The sequence below is a fragment of the Euprymna scolopes genome, chromosome 9 (genome assembly GCF_053919585.1).
Source record: "Euprymna scolopes isolate OS-2025 chromosome 9, ASM5391958v1, whole genome shotgun sequence".
NCBI classification, from domain to species: Eukaryota; Metazoa; Mollusca; class Cephalopoda; order Sepiida; family Sepiolidae; genus Euprymna; species Euprymna scolopes.
The window spans coordinates 30,127,550-30,142,291 of record NC_136490.1 but is presented as its reverse complement, the minus strand read 5'-3'; the positions used below and the strand labels follow the sequence as shown (position 1 = coordinate 30,142,291).

Genomic DNA, 14,742 nt, shown 5'->3' with positions numbered 1-14,742 from the left:
ATGCAGCTGAAGACGGTTGGAGGTTGCATTGGTCGAAACGTTGTGAAAATAACATTAAAGATAAGAACAGTAGTCCATTTTATTTTTATTTTTTCATGGAAATCGCTCCAGACAAGACATGAAGCTAAAAAAAAAAATAAATACCACAAGGTAAACAAAATAATGTGTAATGAATAGTATCCAACCTAGAAAACAGCAAGTATTTCCCCTTTGTCAAAAACATCGCCCATGGAATGTGAGGACTAAAGGTCAAAATAAAGGAAGTGAGTAAACCTACCTAAAGTCCACTTTTTACTGTCCTTTAAAAAAAAAACGTCAGTATACACAATTTTTGATCAGATCCCACAGCTCCAATTGTATCAAGAATCAATCTTCATCTAGAAAATTCTAAAACAAATTTATCTCATTAGCATGATGGGTCATCAGTTGCTGATTTGATCCAAGGAATACTCTATTCACATATTTCTTATTTGGTCATTCAGACAGGGACTTTAGTTGGCCTGTGTACACCACCAATGCTTGACAGCATCTGGCCTAGTTAACTATTTCAATCAAACCCACCTCTCCTGTCATGTGATCCGTCTCCATCAATCAGAATCTCTGGCTTCTCTTAGATGCAATTTGTGTAGTAATGTTTGTAGTTTTCTTCTAAAATCACATCTTTCGTTATCGATTTATTAATTATTTTAAACACTGGCTACAGTTTCAGTTTTTTTGGGTTTTTTTCATTCAGACTAAATTCCTTGCCATACTTATTTTTTTTTCTTCAAGATATGAATACAATCTCTATTTACAGATTGAAAAGAAAATCGCTGTACTTTCGTTCTGTGCTATTTTGCCCCCCCCCCATTTCTTCATCACTCAAACTGAAATCTATTTGAGATTCTTTTTTAGCCGGTCTTAAATAGACCACCTGAAAAGAAAGAGAAACTATATAAAAAATGTTTACTTAATCGTTACAATACTTGTTTTCTCTTTTATACAGACACGGTTATAGCTTTGTATCAGGAAATAATGTTAGCATTATCCTATATAGTTTGTAGTTTGTCGGCCAGATTTCTATCTGATTCTAATCCTGGCTACTGAGACATTTGCCTTCGATTTATTCCATTTGTGTGTACTTCCTCTTTCTCACAGAATAGATGTTGTGAGTCTATCCCTGCTTTAACAATATTTTCATTGGTGCTCGACTGAGCTTCTATGGTCCTCCGCCTGTAAAATATTCATTACAAACCTTTGTCTAACTATGACTGTCAACAATTTCCCTTACTCTCGATCTGCGCCGAAAACTAAACAAATTCCATGAACAAAGTTTCTTTCCTGTATGACAATACTGTGGGACTGCTTTCCAGTTGACTATAATATGGTCGTTTTCAAGTCTAATATAAATAAGTTCTTATTGAGTCGTCCGCTTAATTAAACCCTACTCAAGTTACACCATTATTGATCATGACTGTTACCTGAGACTCATTAACCTTTATCCTCAAGTTGTATTTTAGCCTTGATATGCAGAGACCCACCCCCAGTTAAAAAAAAAACTGTTCATCTAATATCTCTTAAGCAATGATTGGTTATCTCAGTATCTTGAGATCCTAACTTCCCTTGATTCCTCATCTTCTTCATCCATTTCAAATGATCATGTTCGTTTCCATTGTGCTCTTGTGGAAGTGACGATGGTGCAATTGTTGCAGGTGCAGATTGTGCATCGATGTGCAATGTGCAGACCATACCAAAACTATTGTACCATTTTCGCTGTTATCCTTGGAAAAGGTATGAACTCGTCTTTCCCTCCTTCTAGCTATGAGTGAAACAGGATATCTAATAGTCTCAATTCCTTGATCTTTTGGCTAAGAGCAAAGTGTAGTATTTGTTATGATACTGCACTTCATCTGTTTTGTATTCGATCAGGGAAAGAAATCATTCTAGACTGAGACAATTTAATTTTTTTTTTCTCTCATTCTAGAGTACTCTTTTTGGGGGAGAGCTGGGTTTTCTCCATATAAAAAAAACTGACCTTGTATTTAACTCTACCCTTGTAACGAGGTAAGTAAATGATAGTTGAAGCAAAGGAACTACAGAATAACGTCCACGTTAACCCCCCCCCCCCTCCCGGTGTAATGTTATATTGCACTAATAAAGGGTTCGTTATCCTTGACAGGGAATACTTTTGATCCAAATTGTTTAATTAAGCTATAATTTCATTGGCATGTTATAAGTTGTTTGACGGATAGGTAGTGACGTCTCTCTCTTTTTAGTCTTTTCTATTAAGCCGGTGCCATAATCATAGAAGCTTTCCATGTCTTCCTCTTTCCTTTGGTTCTGTAATAAGATAATAAAAAAGCATCAACATAATTCAAAATGGTTTTATCGTTTTGATAGTTTATGGTGGATTAAGAAATTAAGCTCACAAGAATTTAATACTACAAAATCTATTTTAAAATCTGATGAATAGGTTTGAAAAGAGGAGAGACGTTTTTCTTTTCTTTTTTTTTTTCTTTTTTACCATGTAAAATTAGAAAAGAAAGAAAGAAAGAAAGAAAAAAAAAACACTTAAAATATGTTCGGGTTGAGATTTTAATTCATTTGTAATTGATGAAATTCAGAATTGACAAGCTGGGATATAAAGCATCTTTAAACATGATATTTAATTAAAGAATATCAGATTGAACAGTTTCGTTCCTTGAGGCCAAAATTTGACAAAACAAGCCATTCATAAAATTCCAGGCACTTTTGATCGGATGTGCTATGGGTTATGTGTATGAAAACACTGCTAGTGAGAAAAAAGTGTTTGATTTATATATATATATATATATATATATATATATACACATACACACACTCGTACTGAAATCTAATAGGTCCCGTACTGTCGGCCAAACTCCACTCTCTGTCCCATCACTGCAATGTTGCACCCGTGTCTGTTTTAGAAGTATTTTAATGAAATATACTCTAATGAATTCATACACTTGTGCCCATAGACGTACATACTCCTGACTAATCCAACAAGTAACAAAATATCAGTCCTGTCGTAGATTTAATTTCTTTTTGATCTATTCAGTATGAATGTTAGAAGAGATATTTTAGTGTCTATTTTGAAATTCCATTAATAATTTTGAAGGTTTCAATTAAATCTTCTCCCGTTAAAATTAGTAATTAAAATATATATATATATTTTTTATTTTTCAGATATATCGTTTGAAAATATCAATCACTTCATGAACAAGTGGAAAGTTATGTGGAAGAGTAAAGGCTGAAAGAATGGTATTTCTCTCCAAGACCTGAAGATAAATGGTCAAGAGCAGCAAGAGGTTCGATGACAAAATGATTAATCCGGTCATTTGGTGAAGGGAGGGAGGGGGTCCGTTTTTTTTGTTTTTTTTCTTAATTTTAAAGAAAAACTTTTGTAGCTGCCTACAGGATTTTTTTTTTTTTTTTTTTTTTTTTGCAAATTCCTTTGAAGAAAATAAAACAATCACTTTTCTGTGCTTGTTAATGTTTGGAAGAAGAAGGCGGGTGCTAAAAAAGTTTGAAAAATAAAGAATAACTTATAATAATAATAATGAGTGCATTTTAGTAACTTTTGGGAAAATTTTTCCAACTATTCTTCATTAGAATAAATAAATGATTAGAATTTAAAGTTAAATTTTAAATTTAAACTAAAAATTTTATAATAGCCAATGAAATTTATTTGAGTTCAATATAGTTGTCTCAGATCTTTCAAGAAACATCAAAAGTGAATTTTCGGAAAGGAAACAGAATTAACGAAGCTGTCAAAAATAAGTTTATTGACAAAAACTATTTGACATCTTGGCTGAAAAGTCTTTTTTTTTCTTTAAAAAAAAAAAAAAAAAGATTTTCTTGCATAAAAAGTAAGAAATTAAAATGAAGCAAAAGTGTCAGTTAATTGTCATAAAAAAAAAACTTGTTTCAATAAACAAAGTTGAAAAATTGGAAGACAGTTTATTCTTAGCATAAACTGGAACACTTTTTACTTGAAATTATAACTGAATAATTCTGGCCATCTACTATCTTGTGTAAAGTTAGGTTAAGTCCAGTTATGCTAGTACATTGACACATAGTATCTTGCAAATTAGTTAAATTACCTGGTTGGAATTATATAAAATATATAAGATTTTAATATATTAAAATATATACCATCTCCATAAATCTAACAATTTTATATATATATATAGTAAAAAAAAATGTTAATACAAAATGACTCCACCATTCCTCCAGCAAAAAATGACTCCTCATTATTCTCCTACCGGGGGGAAAAATTTTCATGCTGTCATTGGAGGAGAATGGCATTTCTCTTTACTTCGTAAATACGATCCCCGAACTACCTAGCTGCTAAAATGCACTCAGTTAATCCCTTTCTCGATTCCACTAAAACTGTGCTCCACCACCACCACCACCACAACGTACCACCACTACCGCCCAACCACATAAAAAATATTGCAAGAAGGACAATAATATGCATGCCAGCATACTATACTCCTTCTAAGAAGAACCATCTTCACATTGACGGAGAAAAATGACCTTTTTCCCTTGGTTTGACTAAATAAGCCTGGAGAAAATCCAAGCCCCTTTCTCTCATGCAGTCTTTTGTTCCTAGTTTGTTGTACTTCTCCCCACCTCCCTCAAAAAAAAAAAAAGATTAAAAGAAAAATCAGAACTGCATTAAAGACGGAAAAAGAAATAATAATAACCTGCATCTGTATGCAGGGATACTATCATACCCAAATGTTTGCTCCTTTTTTAGGCATATACTAACCCATTTATTACAAAGACTAACATTTTATAATTTTGCCTATTTCTCATGTTCCATTAGTTTTTATTTTTATTTTTTGTTTTTTTGTTTCTTTAGGAGATGCGTGAACATTTTAGTAACAAAGAAAAGAAAAAAAAAACAAACTTTTATTTCTTTTATTCATCATTTTTATCTCATTTTCTTTTTTATCTAAATAGAGACGTGTAAATCCCCCTGCCCCTGAAAAAATCCCAAAGTCTCACTTATAAGAAGGGTGTGAAAAAGATGAAACAAAGGGAGGCTTCTTTTTATTTTTTGAAATAGTAGTTAATTTTTAAAAAATAATACAGAGCATACGTACATATACATGCATTCAAGTTTAAGGAGCATATAGATAAAATCAACAACACGTCATTACTGGAAGTTTCTCACTTTATGTTAATCTGACCAGATCTGCTGCCACTACTCTATGTATGAAGTTTGGGATGTGGTAGAACTACACACCATATAAAAACATTTTCATAAAAAGCATCAGACGATCAAAAGTAACATTAACAGTCATGCCAACAGTTCAAATTTGACTTACTATGGAATTTATATATACATAACAGTTGAAAGCGTTCACCATCAAGTCACATGTCCTTGTGCCAGACTAGACATAGTTAATATTAATAAAATAGCATAAAAGTTAATGCTATCTACTATAGAGATATTTGCATAATGGACTCCAAGGTTTTTAGCATACTAAGCATGTAAATTTTGAAAAGTAATAAACTTCTTACGATTGATTTTAGTTCTCCATGCAGTTTCAAAGATTTTTATATATATATATATATATATATATATATATATATAATGTGTGTGATTTAAAAAAATTTTTTTTTTATCATTCCAAAACCAAGAGATGTACTAAATTCAAAACCATAAAGTTTTTATATACATACAAAGACCTGAATTTTTCTTCATAAGTTTTACACTTGTTTCAATAAATAGCAAAGGAATGACTCTTCAGAGATGAATGAATATTGCTCACAAACTGCTAGAAAGTTTTATATGGAATGAAAAAAGAATTTTAAAACGATAAAAGGAAATGGAGATTTGTAAAGTCTGCAAAAATAAAAACAATTTAGAAAACAATCACTTAGTTTATAACCGGCCCCCCCCCCACCCCAATAAAATTCAAAACGTACATGGGAAACGTTTTACATCGCCATATTGGATTATATATATATACACACACACACACACACACACACACACACACACATATATATATAGGGTGTTTCAAAAGAACTGATAGATTTGAAATTTGAATTCAACCAAAAGTACCACTCTACGATAAGTATCTGCCCCTCGCTAGTCTAGTAACTCTTGATGACTTTGGTAAGGTCACTCTGAAATATTTTTTTGCTTATATTTGATCAATTCGGCTTCTTTTGGGGAAACCATATATATATATATATATATATATATATATATTATTTCGATCCAAATAATTTGGCCTAACGTAGCTTATCCTAAATGCTGATAGATTCATAATAATTTACATTATAAAGTGGGATTATTATCATAAGACTATCTGAAAATATATTTTATCCTTTAAAAGTACAAAGTATATCTTGGTTTGGCTCTGTTCTGATTTTAATAAATTTATATGTGAAAATAAACTTATTTTATTTAATAGAGATATATTTTCTTAAAATTGTCTATCATAATGCGTATCATATTGTAACTTAATATATATTATACAAAATTTGAGTCAACCAACGTTTGTTTCCCTCGGGCTTTCTTCTTATATACTTTAGTAACAAAATACATGCTAAGATATACTTACGTTTCACAGTTTATAAATTTTCAAATGAATAGTATTAGTGGTTAGGACACAACGGATAATGAATAGGCTTATGTAAGGTTAGTGAGAGAGAACTCCAAAGAGTGCTCGATTATTAAGAAAATTTTAAAAATAGGTCTAATATTTTTTATGTATGTATTACAGACATTCAGAAAAGATATTAGTCCCGTCAGTTTCAAATCCAAACAAAGGAGACCAATGTCTGGTCGCATTTGTCGGACTCTTCAGCCTCTGTTTATATCTGTCTTTCTGGAAATTGGCATCTCACATGCTGGGAGACAGATGACAGATATATAAACATAGGAGATCAGATATTGGTCTTTTTTGTTTTAGATTTGAAACCGAGAGTACTGATGTTTTTCTGATTTTCCATAACACATATATAAATAAATGGATGCCTATTTCTAATGTGTGTGTCATCCACAGACAGACTATTTGATTGTATCACTGCTATTCAGCGTTGCTAGATAGACAACTGCTTCAAGTCGGGATAAAACTTAGAATTACTGTTAACTAGGCAGTTCTAACTACTCAGCCATCAGCAGATGAGATCTCATGTTTATATAAGCATTCGAAACTATCGGAATGTACTACAATTTGTGTTTAAAAATGCATTTTTGCTGATTGTAGTTGATAATATCATTTATCACAGTGTTCAACCCAAGAAGGGGGACATATAATAGTATGTCAGTGTATAACTACATAACTCTGTATGTAGTTAAACAAGCAACGACTTATCAAACCTATAAGCGTATAGTTAACAGTGAGCGATTTAAAAATAGACCTGTTCAATAACTAATGCTGATTGTATTATATTCTAAACCTTTTCAGGGACCTGTTAATTTAGGATGTTTCCTTTATCTTGGGAATTTAGAAAAATAGGTCTTTGTAAAGGTTTAAAATAAATGCAGTCTTGTTGTTACTTAATCAATCTACTTACGAGATACTATCTTTGCCCTGATGATGATTGAAGATCAAAAACACGTGACGTTTTGTGTGTGTGTGTATGTGTATATATATATATATATATATATATATATATATTTCTGCGGATTTATCTTTTTCAATTATATTCCACATTTTATTTATACTAATCCTTAATTTATTAAGCTCAATGTAATTACAGAGCATATAACAAATAAATGACAAAAGTCCATATTACAAATTTCATAATAGTGACCATCTTACAATTTATTCCTTTAAGTACGTTGACATTCATAATTCTTGGCAGCACCTGTTTCGTGACGTAAAATCATTAATTTAATTATTTTATAAATCAATGAATCTATTCTGCCCTTCTCTGAAGAAATAGTACCTATCAACCCATCAAAAGAAAATAAGAAGCATATGAACATGACTACAAAATTCGAAAATTGGGAGAGAAGTTGCAATTACCTTTTATTTTTTCGTTTATTGCACGAAATAGAGAAATAGATTCATTGATTGATTTCTTGCACTACGAAACAGGTGCTGTCAAGAATTGTGAATGTTAACATACTTTAAGGAATAAATTGTAAGATGGTCAACATTATGAAATTTGGAATATAGAATTTTGTCATTTATTTGTTATATATATAGGACGTCAGAAAGAAAAAATGTACTCACATTTTAAATGAAAATAAAAACTTTCATTATGAATATAATAGCTTTAAATACAAATATGATTGAAGCATCATGTCTGCAAATGTTCAAATTGATCACCATTATTGTCCAGACAACACTGATAACAGTTGAAGTATATATATATATATACATGCATATATACATACACATAAAGGTATCTATTATTATAAAGTCGTATTCCTGTCTGTTTTGTCAGTTTGTTCACAATTTGGTTAATATAAGCAAAAGGTAGACTGTTTCACAAATAGCTTTTAATACTGAAAACGGACATTTATATACTTTTATTCCTGCACGATTTCTATATACACTATTTATTCAAAATGAATCAACACTTAAGAAGTTACCTCATTTGCATATTAAAATTTAATACTCTTTTTTAATTATTAACTCTAAATTTTTAATGGAAATTAGTAATTGAATTGTTTTAAGAATTCTATTTAGAAATATTGGGCTACCGACAGCCGCGAGAGATACAGCTGAAATTAAACCTTCTTTTTAAATGCTTTTAACGTCAGTCAGAGTGATCTAGTCATTAACCAATTCATGTGTTTCTTGTCAGGTTTGACTAGTCATAATATAAATAAATACAAAATTTTAGTCTTGTGTTAACGAGAAACTTACGAATTAAATGTTTATTATTTAAAATTTTGACTTCAAATATTTCAAGTAGAGTTGACAAAGTCAACTAAGCAATACTGAGTTGACAAAGTCAACTACTAATATATATATATATATATATATATATATATATATATATATATATATATATATAAAAAATATTACTATTTGACTTTGTCAACTCAGCATTCACAAAGTACACTACTTGAAATATTTGAAGTCAAAAATTTAAATAATAAATATTTAATTCGTAAGTTTCCCGTAAACACAAGACTAAAACTTTGTATTAATATTATGACTAGTCAAATCTAACAAGAAACATGTGAATTGGTTAACGTACACTAGAATGCTTTTTAATTAATCGTATGGCATTTGAGGACGTAGTTGTAGGCAATACTAATATATATATATATATATATATGTGTGTGTCCGTTTTCAGTATTAAAAGCTCTATATATATATATATATATATATATATGAAGTATCTCCCATTTCCACTTACGTAAGTCTTGCTTTAAGGACATAAAGGAAGCTAAATGAAAATGTAAAGCAAAACGAAAACAATTGAGAAAGGCCTAGGCTTAAAATGCCAGTAATCTGTTTTCCCTTTTCTTCATTTTAATAAGTATACTATAGTTTCCTGGTGTCATCGTAGATTGGGAGGGGTAACCCCCTCGAATCAGCACTTATAAAGAAGATCTCATAGTGTCTAGTTTTAGATTGTTCCCAGATTCAATAACACTTTCATATGCGAAGGGGGATATTCACCGGAAGTGTTAACAAACAATCTTACTGGTTTTATTATGAAAACTTCCTGTCTGCAGGCATTTTCTGTTTTACAATGTTTAAATTGATTGTTGATGCTATGGAAAACGTTTAAAACGAGATATTTTCTTTTTCTTTTGAATTTTGCGCACTTAGATTTGGATGATAGAAACAAAACAAAACTTAAATGAGAAAATGATTATAATTGATATATTTTTAAATTTAATTTGGTTTTGTTTTTTCCTGCTTTTGAGTTTGTGTTGTATTTGGTAATTTTAAATCATAAACGAATCAGTCATGCGTTTTGGGGGATTAAAAAAAATGTTATTTTATTTTTATTGCTGTAATTTGGTTTAAAATCCACACATATTCTATTTGATTTTTTTTACCATTTTTTTTTTACTTGGAAGAATACGACAGGGTGGAGTGCGAAAATTATTATTTTTCTTTAAGGAGCACACACGAACTATAATACTTGACTCTTGATTTTAAATTCTGATTCAACCCAGAAATTATTCTCCATTCATTCGTTTAAAGTTCTCAAAATTACTTTGGAATTTCGAAGAGTCACAGTAAGCAAAAACAAGTTCGTCACTTTACTGTAAACGAATATACAAATGGCTGACATGTTTGCATTGTGACCCTTTCAACATTTGAAAGTGATAACGAAGTCTTTAATATGGTTACTAGTAAGTAATTTCTGGTCTGAATTAAAGTCAAGTCATTGCACGCATCTCTGTCGTAACTAAGAGTTGTAATTTTCTTATTGATTAAAAAAATTTAAACAATGTTATTAGAAAAAAATGTCCTACCAGTATCATCAGCTTTCTTTTATGCTGTAGTTTGGTTTGTAGAATTAACAGAGGTGTTTTTTATAAAAATAATTTTGAAAGTTGTAATTCTATTTCATGGATTCATTAGTTTCTTTGGCAGACGTGGTCGATAGTGCCCCCCTCCCTCTAAATTCCACAATTTTCACTTTTTTTTTTTTTTTACTTTTAATATCATCGATTACAGACTTAAGTTTCCGATTATAAAAAAAAATTGAAAAATAAATCTTTATAACTTTTCACGTGGGGGTTTAGTTTTCAATTATAATGTTGTACTAAATTGGACATGAACTTTCTGACCATGAGGAATAGATACATAGATGCATACATAGATGTGAGAGTGAGGGGAGTAGACACATAGATGAGAGTGGGGTGGGGTGGGGGTAAAGAAATCTTCCTTTTATTAACTCCTCCATTCTAACCCCTACCTTCCGGTCTTTTTTTCATCATGGTCAGAAAGTTCGCATTCAATTTAGTACAACGTTATAATTGAAAAAAAAAAATTTTTTTCTTCAGTTTTTTTTTTATAATCTGAAATTTAAGTCTGTAATCGATAATATTAACAGGAAAAAAAAAAGTGAAACTTGGGGAATTTAGAGGGAGGGGGGCACTCCCTACAACGTCTGCCAAAGAAACTAATGAATCCATGAAATAAAATTACAATGTCCGTCGTTGTTTGTTTTTGTTTAAGAAAGCTGTCAAAACAGTGTTTGGCAAAATTTAATGTTAGGACATTTTTTTGGTTCTTGTCTACATTTCTCTCTATATCAAAAAATAAAAATGAATAAAAGCTCTCCATGATATATGTACCTATGACGAAATGAAAATGTTATATTAAAAAAATCACTTAAATTGATCAGGTAGTTTTTTTTTTAAATAAAAAAATAAAAATTTTATGAGTATCCAAGAAGTGACTATCTCACCCGTCAATTTTGAAAGACATTTCAAGAAACAAGGTAAGGATAACTCAAAAATACTTTAGACTTACTTGATTTATGTTGTAACGTCTACGATTAATTGCTTAAAATGATTTTCTTTATAAAAATAACACTACTTGAGCAATTTGTGTTTTTTAGAATATGATATTTTCACTTTGTCACGGATATGGTTTTTTTTAATATAGGGAGCATTCTGGACAAGAAAACCTGTGTTTCTTTTATTTCTCATTTTTCTTTTTTACTTTTTTGTTTAATGAGAAATAAGCATTTTTGTATTACAAATAAAACGATTACAAAAACAAAAAAAAAACTAACATCACTCATTTCTAAAATTTAAACAAAAAAAAATTATATTACAAATGTTTTTTGTTTTTATGTCAGAAAAAAAATGACGAACACATTTTTAATTTAGGATAAACTTCTGTTTTGTTTTACTTTTAAACAAAAAATGGTAACCATTAATATCGTACAAATTTGCTTTCTTTGTAAAAGCAAATCATTTCAAAGGAAAATTGGTTACAACTTTTGAAATTTGTATTTTTTATTAAGGAATGTTTGTTCTGGATATTTTTGTGTTTTTTTTAATAAATAAAACTAAAAGAAAATGAAATCTTTTGAAAATTGTATTTCTTTTGTTCACTGCGGATGCACGACATTACCCGGATGTGTTTTGATTTTCAGTTGATGTTTTTGTTTTTGTAGCAAATTATCTATTTATATGTCCGTCAATCTAGCGTCACAAAAAAAAAAAAACCATCACGAACATTAATGAGAAACGAATTACATCCCTTTATAATCGCTCTTTATCAGTTAAAAATCATTGAAACTCTTTCCTCTCAAAAATTAAAAACATATGGCTGTCTGTTCATGGTTGCAAATTGGTTATTTTATAATTTAAAACATCATGTTGAGAGGAGACTAAGTCTTCTTTTCAAAATAAAAAGCAATGTGCAAGTGAATTGACATCTGTTCCTTCATAATTTATATAAAAAAATTATTCAGAAAACAAAAACAAAACAATGTGTTGTGTGTTCATTGAAAATAATCTGAATGTTTTAAATCAATTCTTTTTAGCTTTAATGGAGGAGGTATTGGTATTATTTTAAATTGGCGTTTGTTTATTAGTTTAAGTTTTTGCTTTGCTCTGAAGTAATATTATACCCATCGTTGTTACTTCCCTATCTTAGGTTTTTGTAGTTGTTTTTTCTTTTCTAGTGACGACTTCATTATCCATCTATTTTATTGATAAGCTCTATTTATTTATTTACTATCGAGAGTCTCTCTCTCTCTCTCTCTCTCTCTATTATATATATATTTCCAAAATTTAACAGTTTGAAGACCAAAACAAGTGAAGAATTTTTGTTTCAATAAATAAACATATTTATTGCCATTAAATTCGATATTTCCATTCATAACAGAATCTTCATCAGGAAATACATTTTTTATGTACCATTATGGTAATGTAATGCCTGGCACGTTTTCAGCTGTTAGTTAAGTGTAATGTTCAAATTTTCGATATAGTAGAAACGCCAGTCTAGCGTGTATTTGCTATGAATCAAAATGTCAAATTTAATTTTAATAAATAAAAGTTTATTTATTGAAAAAAAAATATCTGTGCTTGTTTTGGTCTTCAAGCCATTAAATTTTGAATTTTGCATTCTATATCAAGGTTCTTTTAGGCAGTAGACTTTTTATCATATATACCATAGTTTGGGGTAATTGCACCAAATCCAGGGGTAATTGCGGCAACTAAAATAAAGTGCTCTTTATATGCATGGTTGCCAAAAGAACACTTTTAGCTAGCTGGCGCAATTACCCTGGACTTGGCATAATTACCCCAAAGTAAGGTATATATAATATATACCATACATTATAAGTATGGTATGTATATAATAGCAGACGGTGTGCGTCCGGCATTACTCGGTTGTAAAATATGCTTCAATATTATATTTTAATTCATGCAGATTTTGTATTTATTATTAAAGAGTCAATTCCCTATCGATTATTTCATATTATATTATACCCAATATATGGTCGTACCTTCAGAAGTATTTAAAAAAAAAAAAAAAGATATGACATGCGTGCCATCAGCTCAAATTGAAACCTGGACCAAAATTTACAAGATTCAAACAAGCAAGTACGCCCTGACGGTCTACAGAGTTTTATAATTATTAAGATGTATTGTTTGGATAATTGCGCATAACATGATTGCTTAACTTTCAAACACGTCATTAGATGGCGCCCGCATTTCTCAATTGAGGTATGGAAGCACACAATGGAAACAATAACTCCGCTTTTCTTCAAAACTACTTATTAAAAAAATATACGATAAAAAAATGAGTAATAATAAATAACTATGTTTAAGTTAATTTTATATATTTTGGTAAACTGTTTACAAAAATAAAAAAAACAATGAATGTGCCGCCTTGTGTTCCAGCTTAAAAAAGGATTTTTTAAAAAAGTGTTTGTTTTATTTATTTAGATATTTTAGAAATATATTTATAGAAACGTGAAATATTGTTTTGAATTCTAATAAGATTATTCGTAAACTTTTCATTAATTAATTTTTACTTTTTTTTTGTTCAAACATATTTGTGTGTGTGTGTTTTTTTTTCAAATATAGTTACGTTTTCTTTTTTACGTTCATTGTTTTCTTCATGTTTCTGTAAATAAATATATTTTTAAAATATCTAATTAGTTTGCCCAAAATAAACTAAAATTTATTAAAAAAAATTTAAGAATTCAAAACAATATTTAGCGACACATTCATTGTCCTTTTTTTTTTTTTAATTTTTTTTTTTTTTTGCATGTTTCTGTAAATAAATTTGTTTTTTAATATCTAAATTGTTTGCCAAAAAATAAAATAAAAATTGATAAAATAAAGTTTACAAATTCAAAACAACATTTCACGACATATTCATTGTTTTTTTTTTATTTTTCATGTTTCTGTTAATAAATATATTTTAAACCATAAATTTCTTAACACAAAATATCTTAATATTTTGTCCAAATATATAAGCAAGCAGTTTTTGGAGAAGAGCGGTGGTATTGTTTCCAATTTGTGCTTCCATACTTCAATTGAGAGATGCGGGCGCCCCCAGGCGACGTGTTGAAAAGTTAAGCTACCATGTTATGCTTAATTACCTTTGTTTTTTGTAAAATTGTCGTAAAGTGCTTTCGCTTATTTAAAATTCAAACTAAAAGAAAACAGGTTGTTCAAGTAATGTGAACTCACCCAAACCAAAGAATTCTGTACGTGATTGTTGGTTACATTGTTAAAAACAACAAACAATCTTCTACATTAGTTGAATTGAAGAATTGTTATATATCAGCCAGAAAAAAAATCTCTGTCTCCACTATTATATA

The 14,742-nt window shown here is 29.6% G+C and overlaps 1 protein-coding gene across 1 annotated transcript in view; it reads left to right on the top strand.

Annotated features, from left to right (window-relative positions):
• LOC145284477 (uncharacterized) overlaps positions 1-11,986 on the top strand; it is a 537,192-nt gene extending 525,206 nt beyond the window's left edge. The window contains exon 7 of the mRNA XM_080133338.1: positions 3,187-11,986. Within this exon, the coding sequence (XP_079989464.1) occupies positions 3,187-3,254 (68 nt within the window). The 3' untranslated portion in view covers positions 3,255-11,986. The remainder of the gene's footprint in view (positions 1-3,186) is intronic.
• Positions 11,987-14,742: the final 2,756 nt, after the last annotated feature.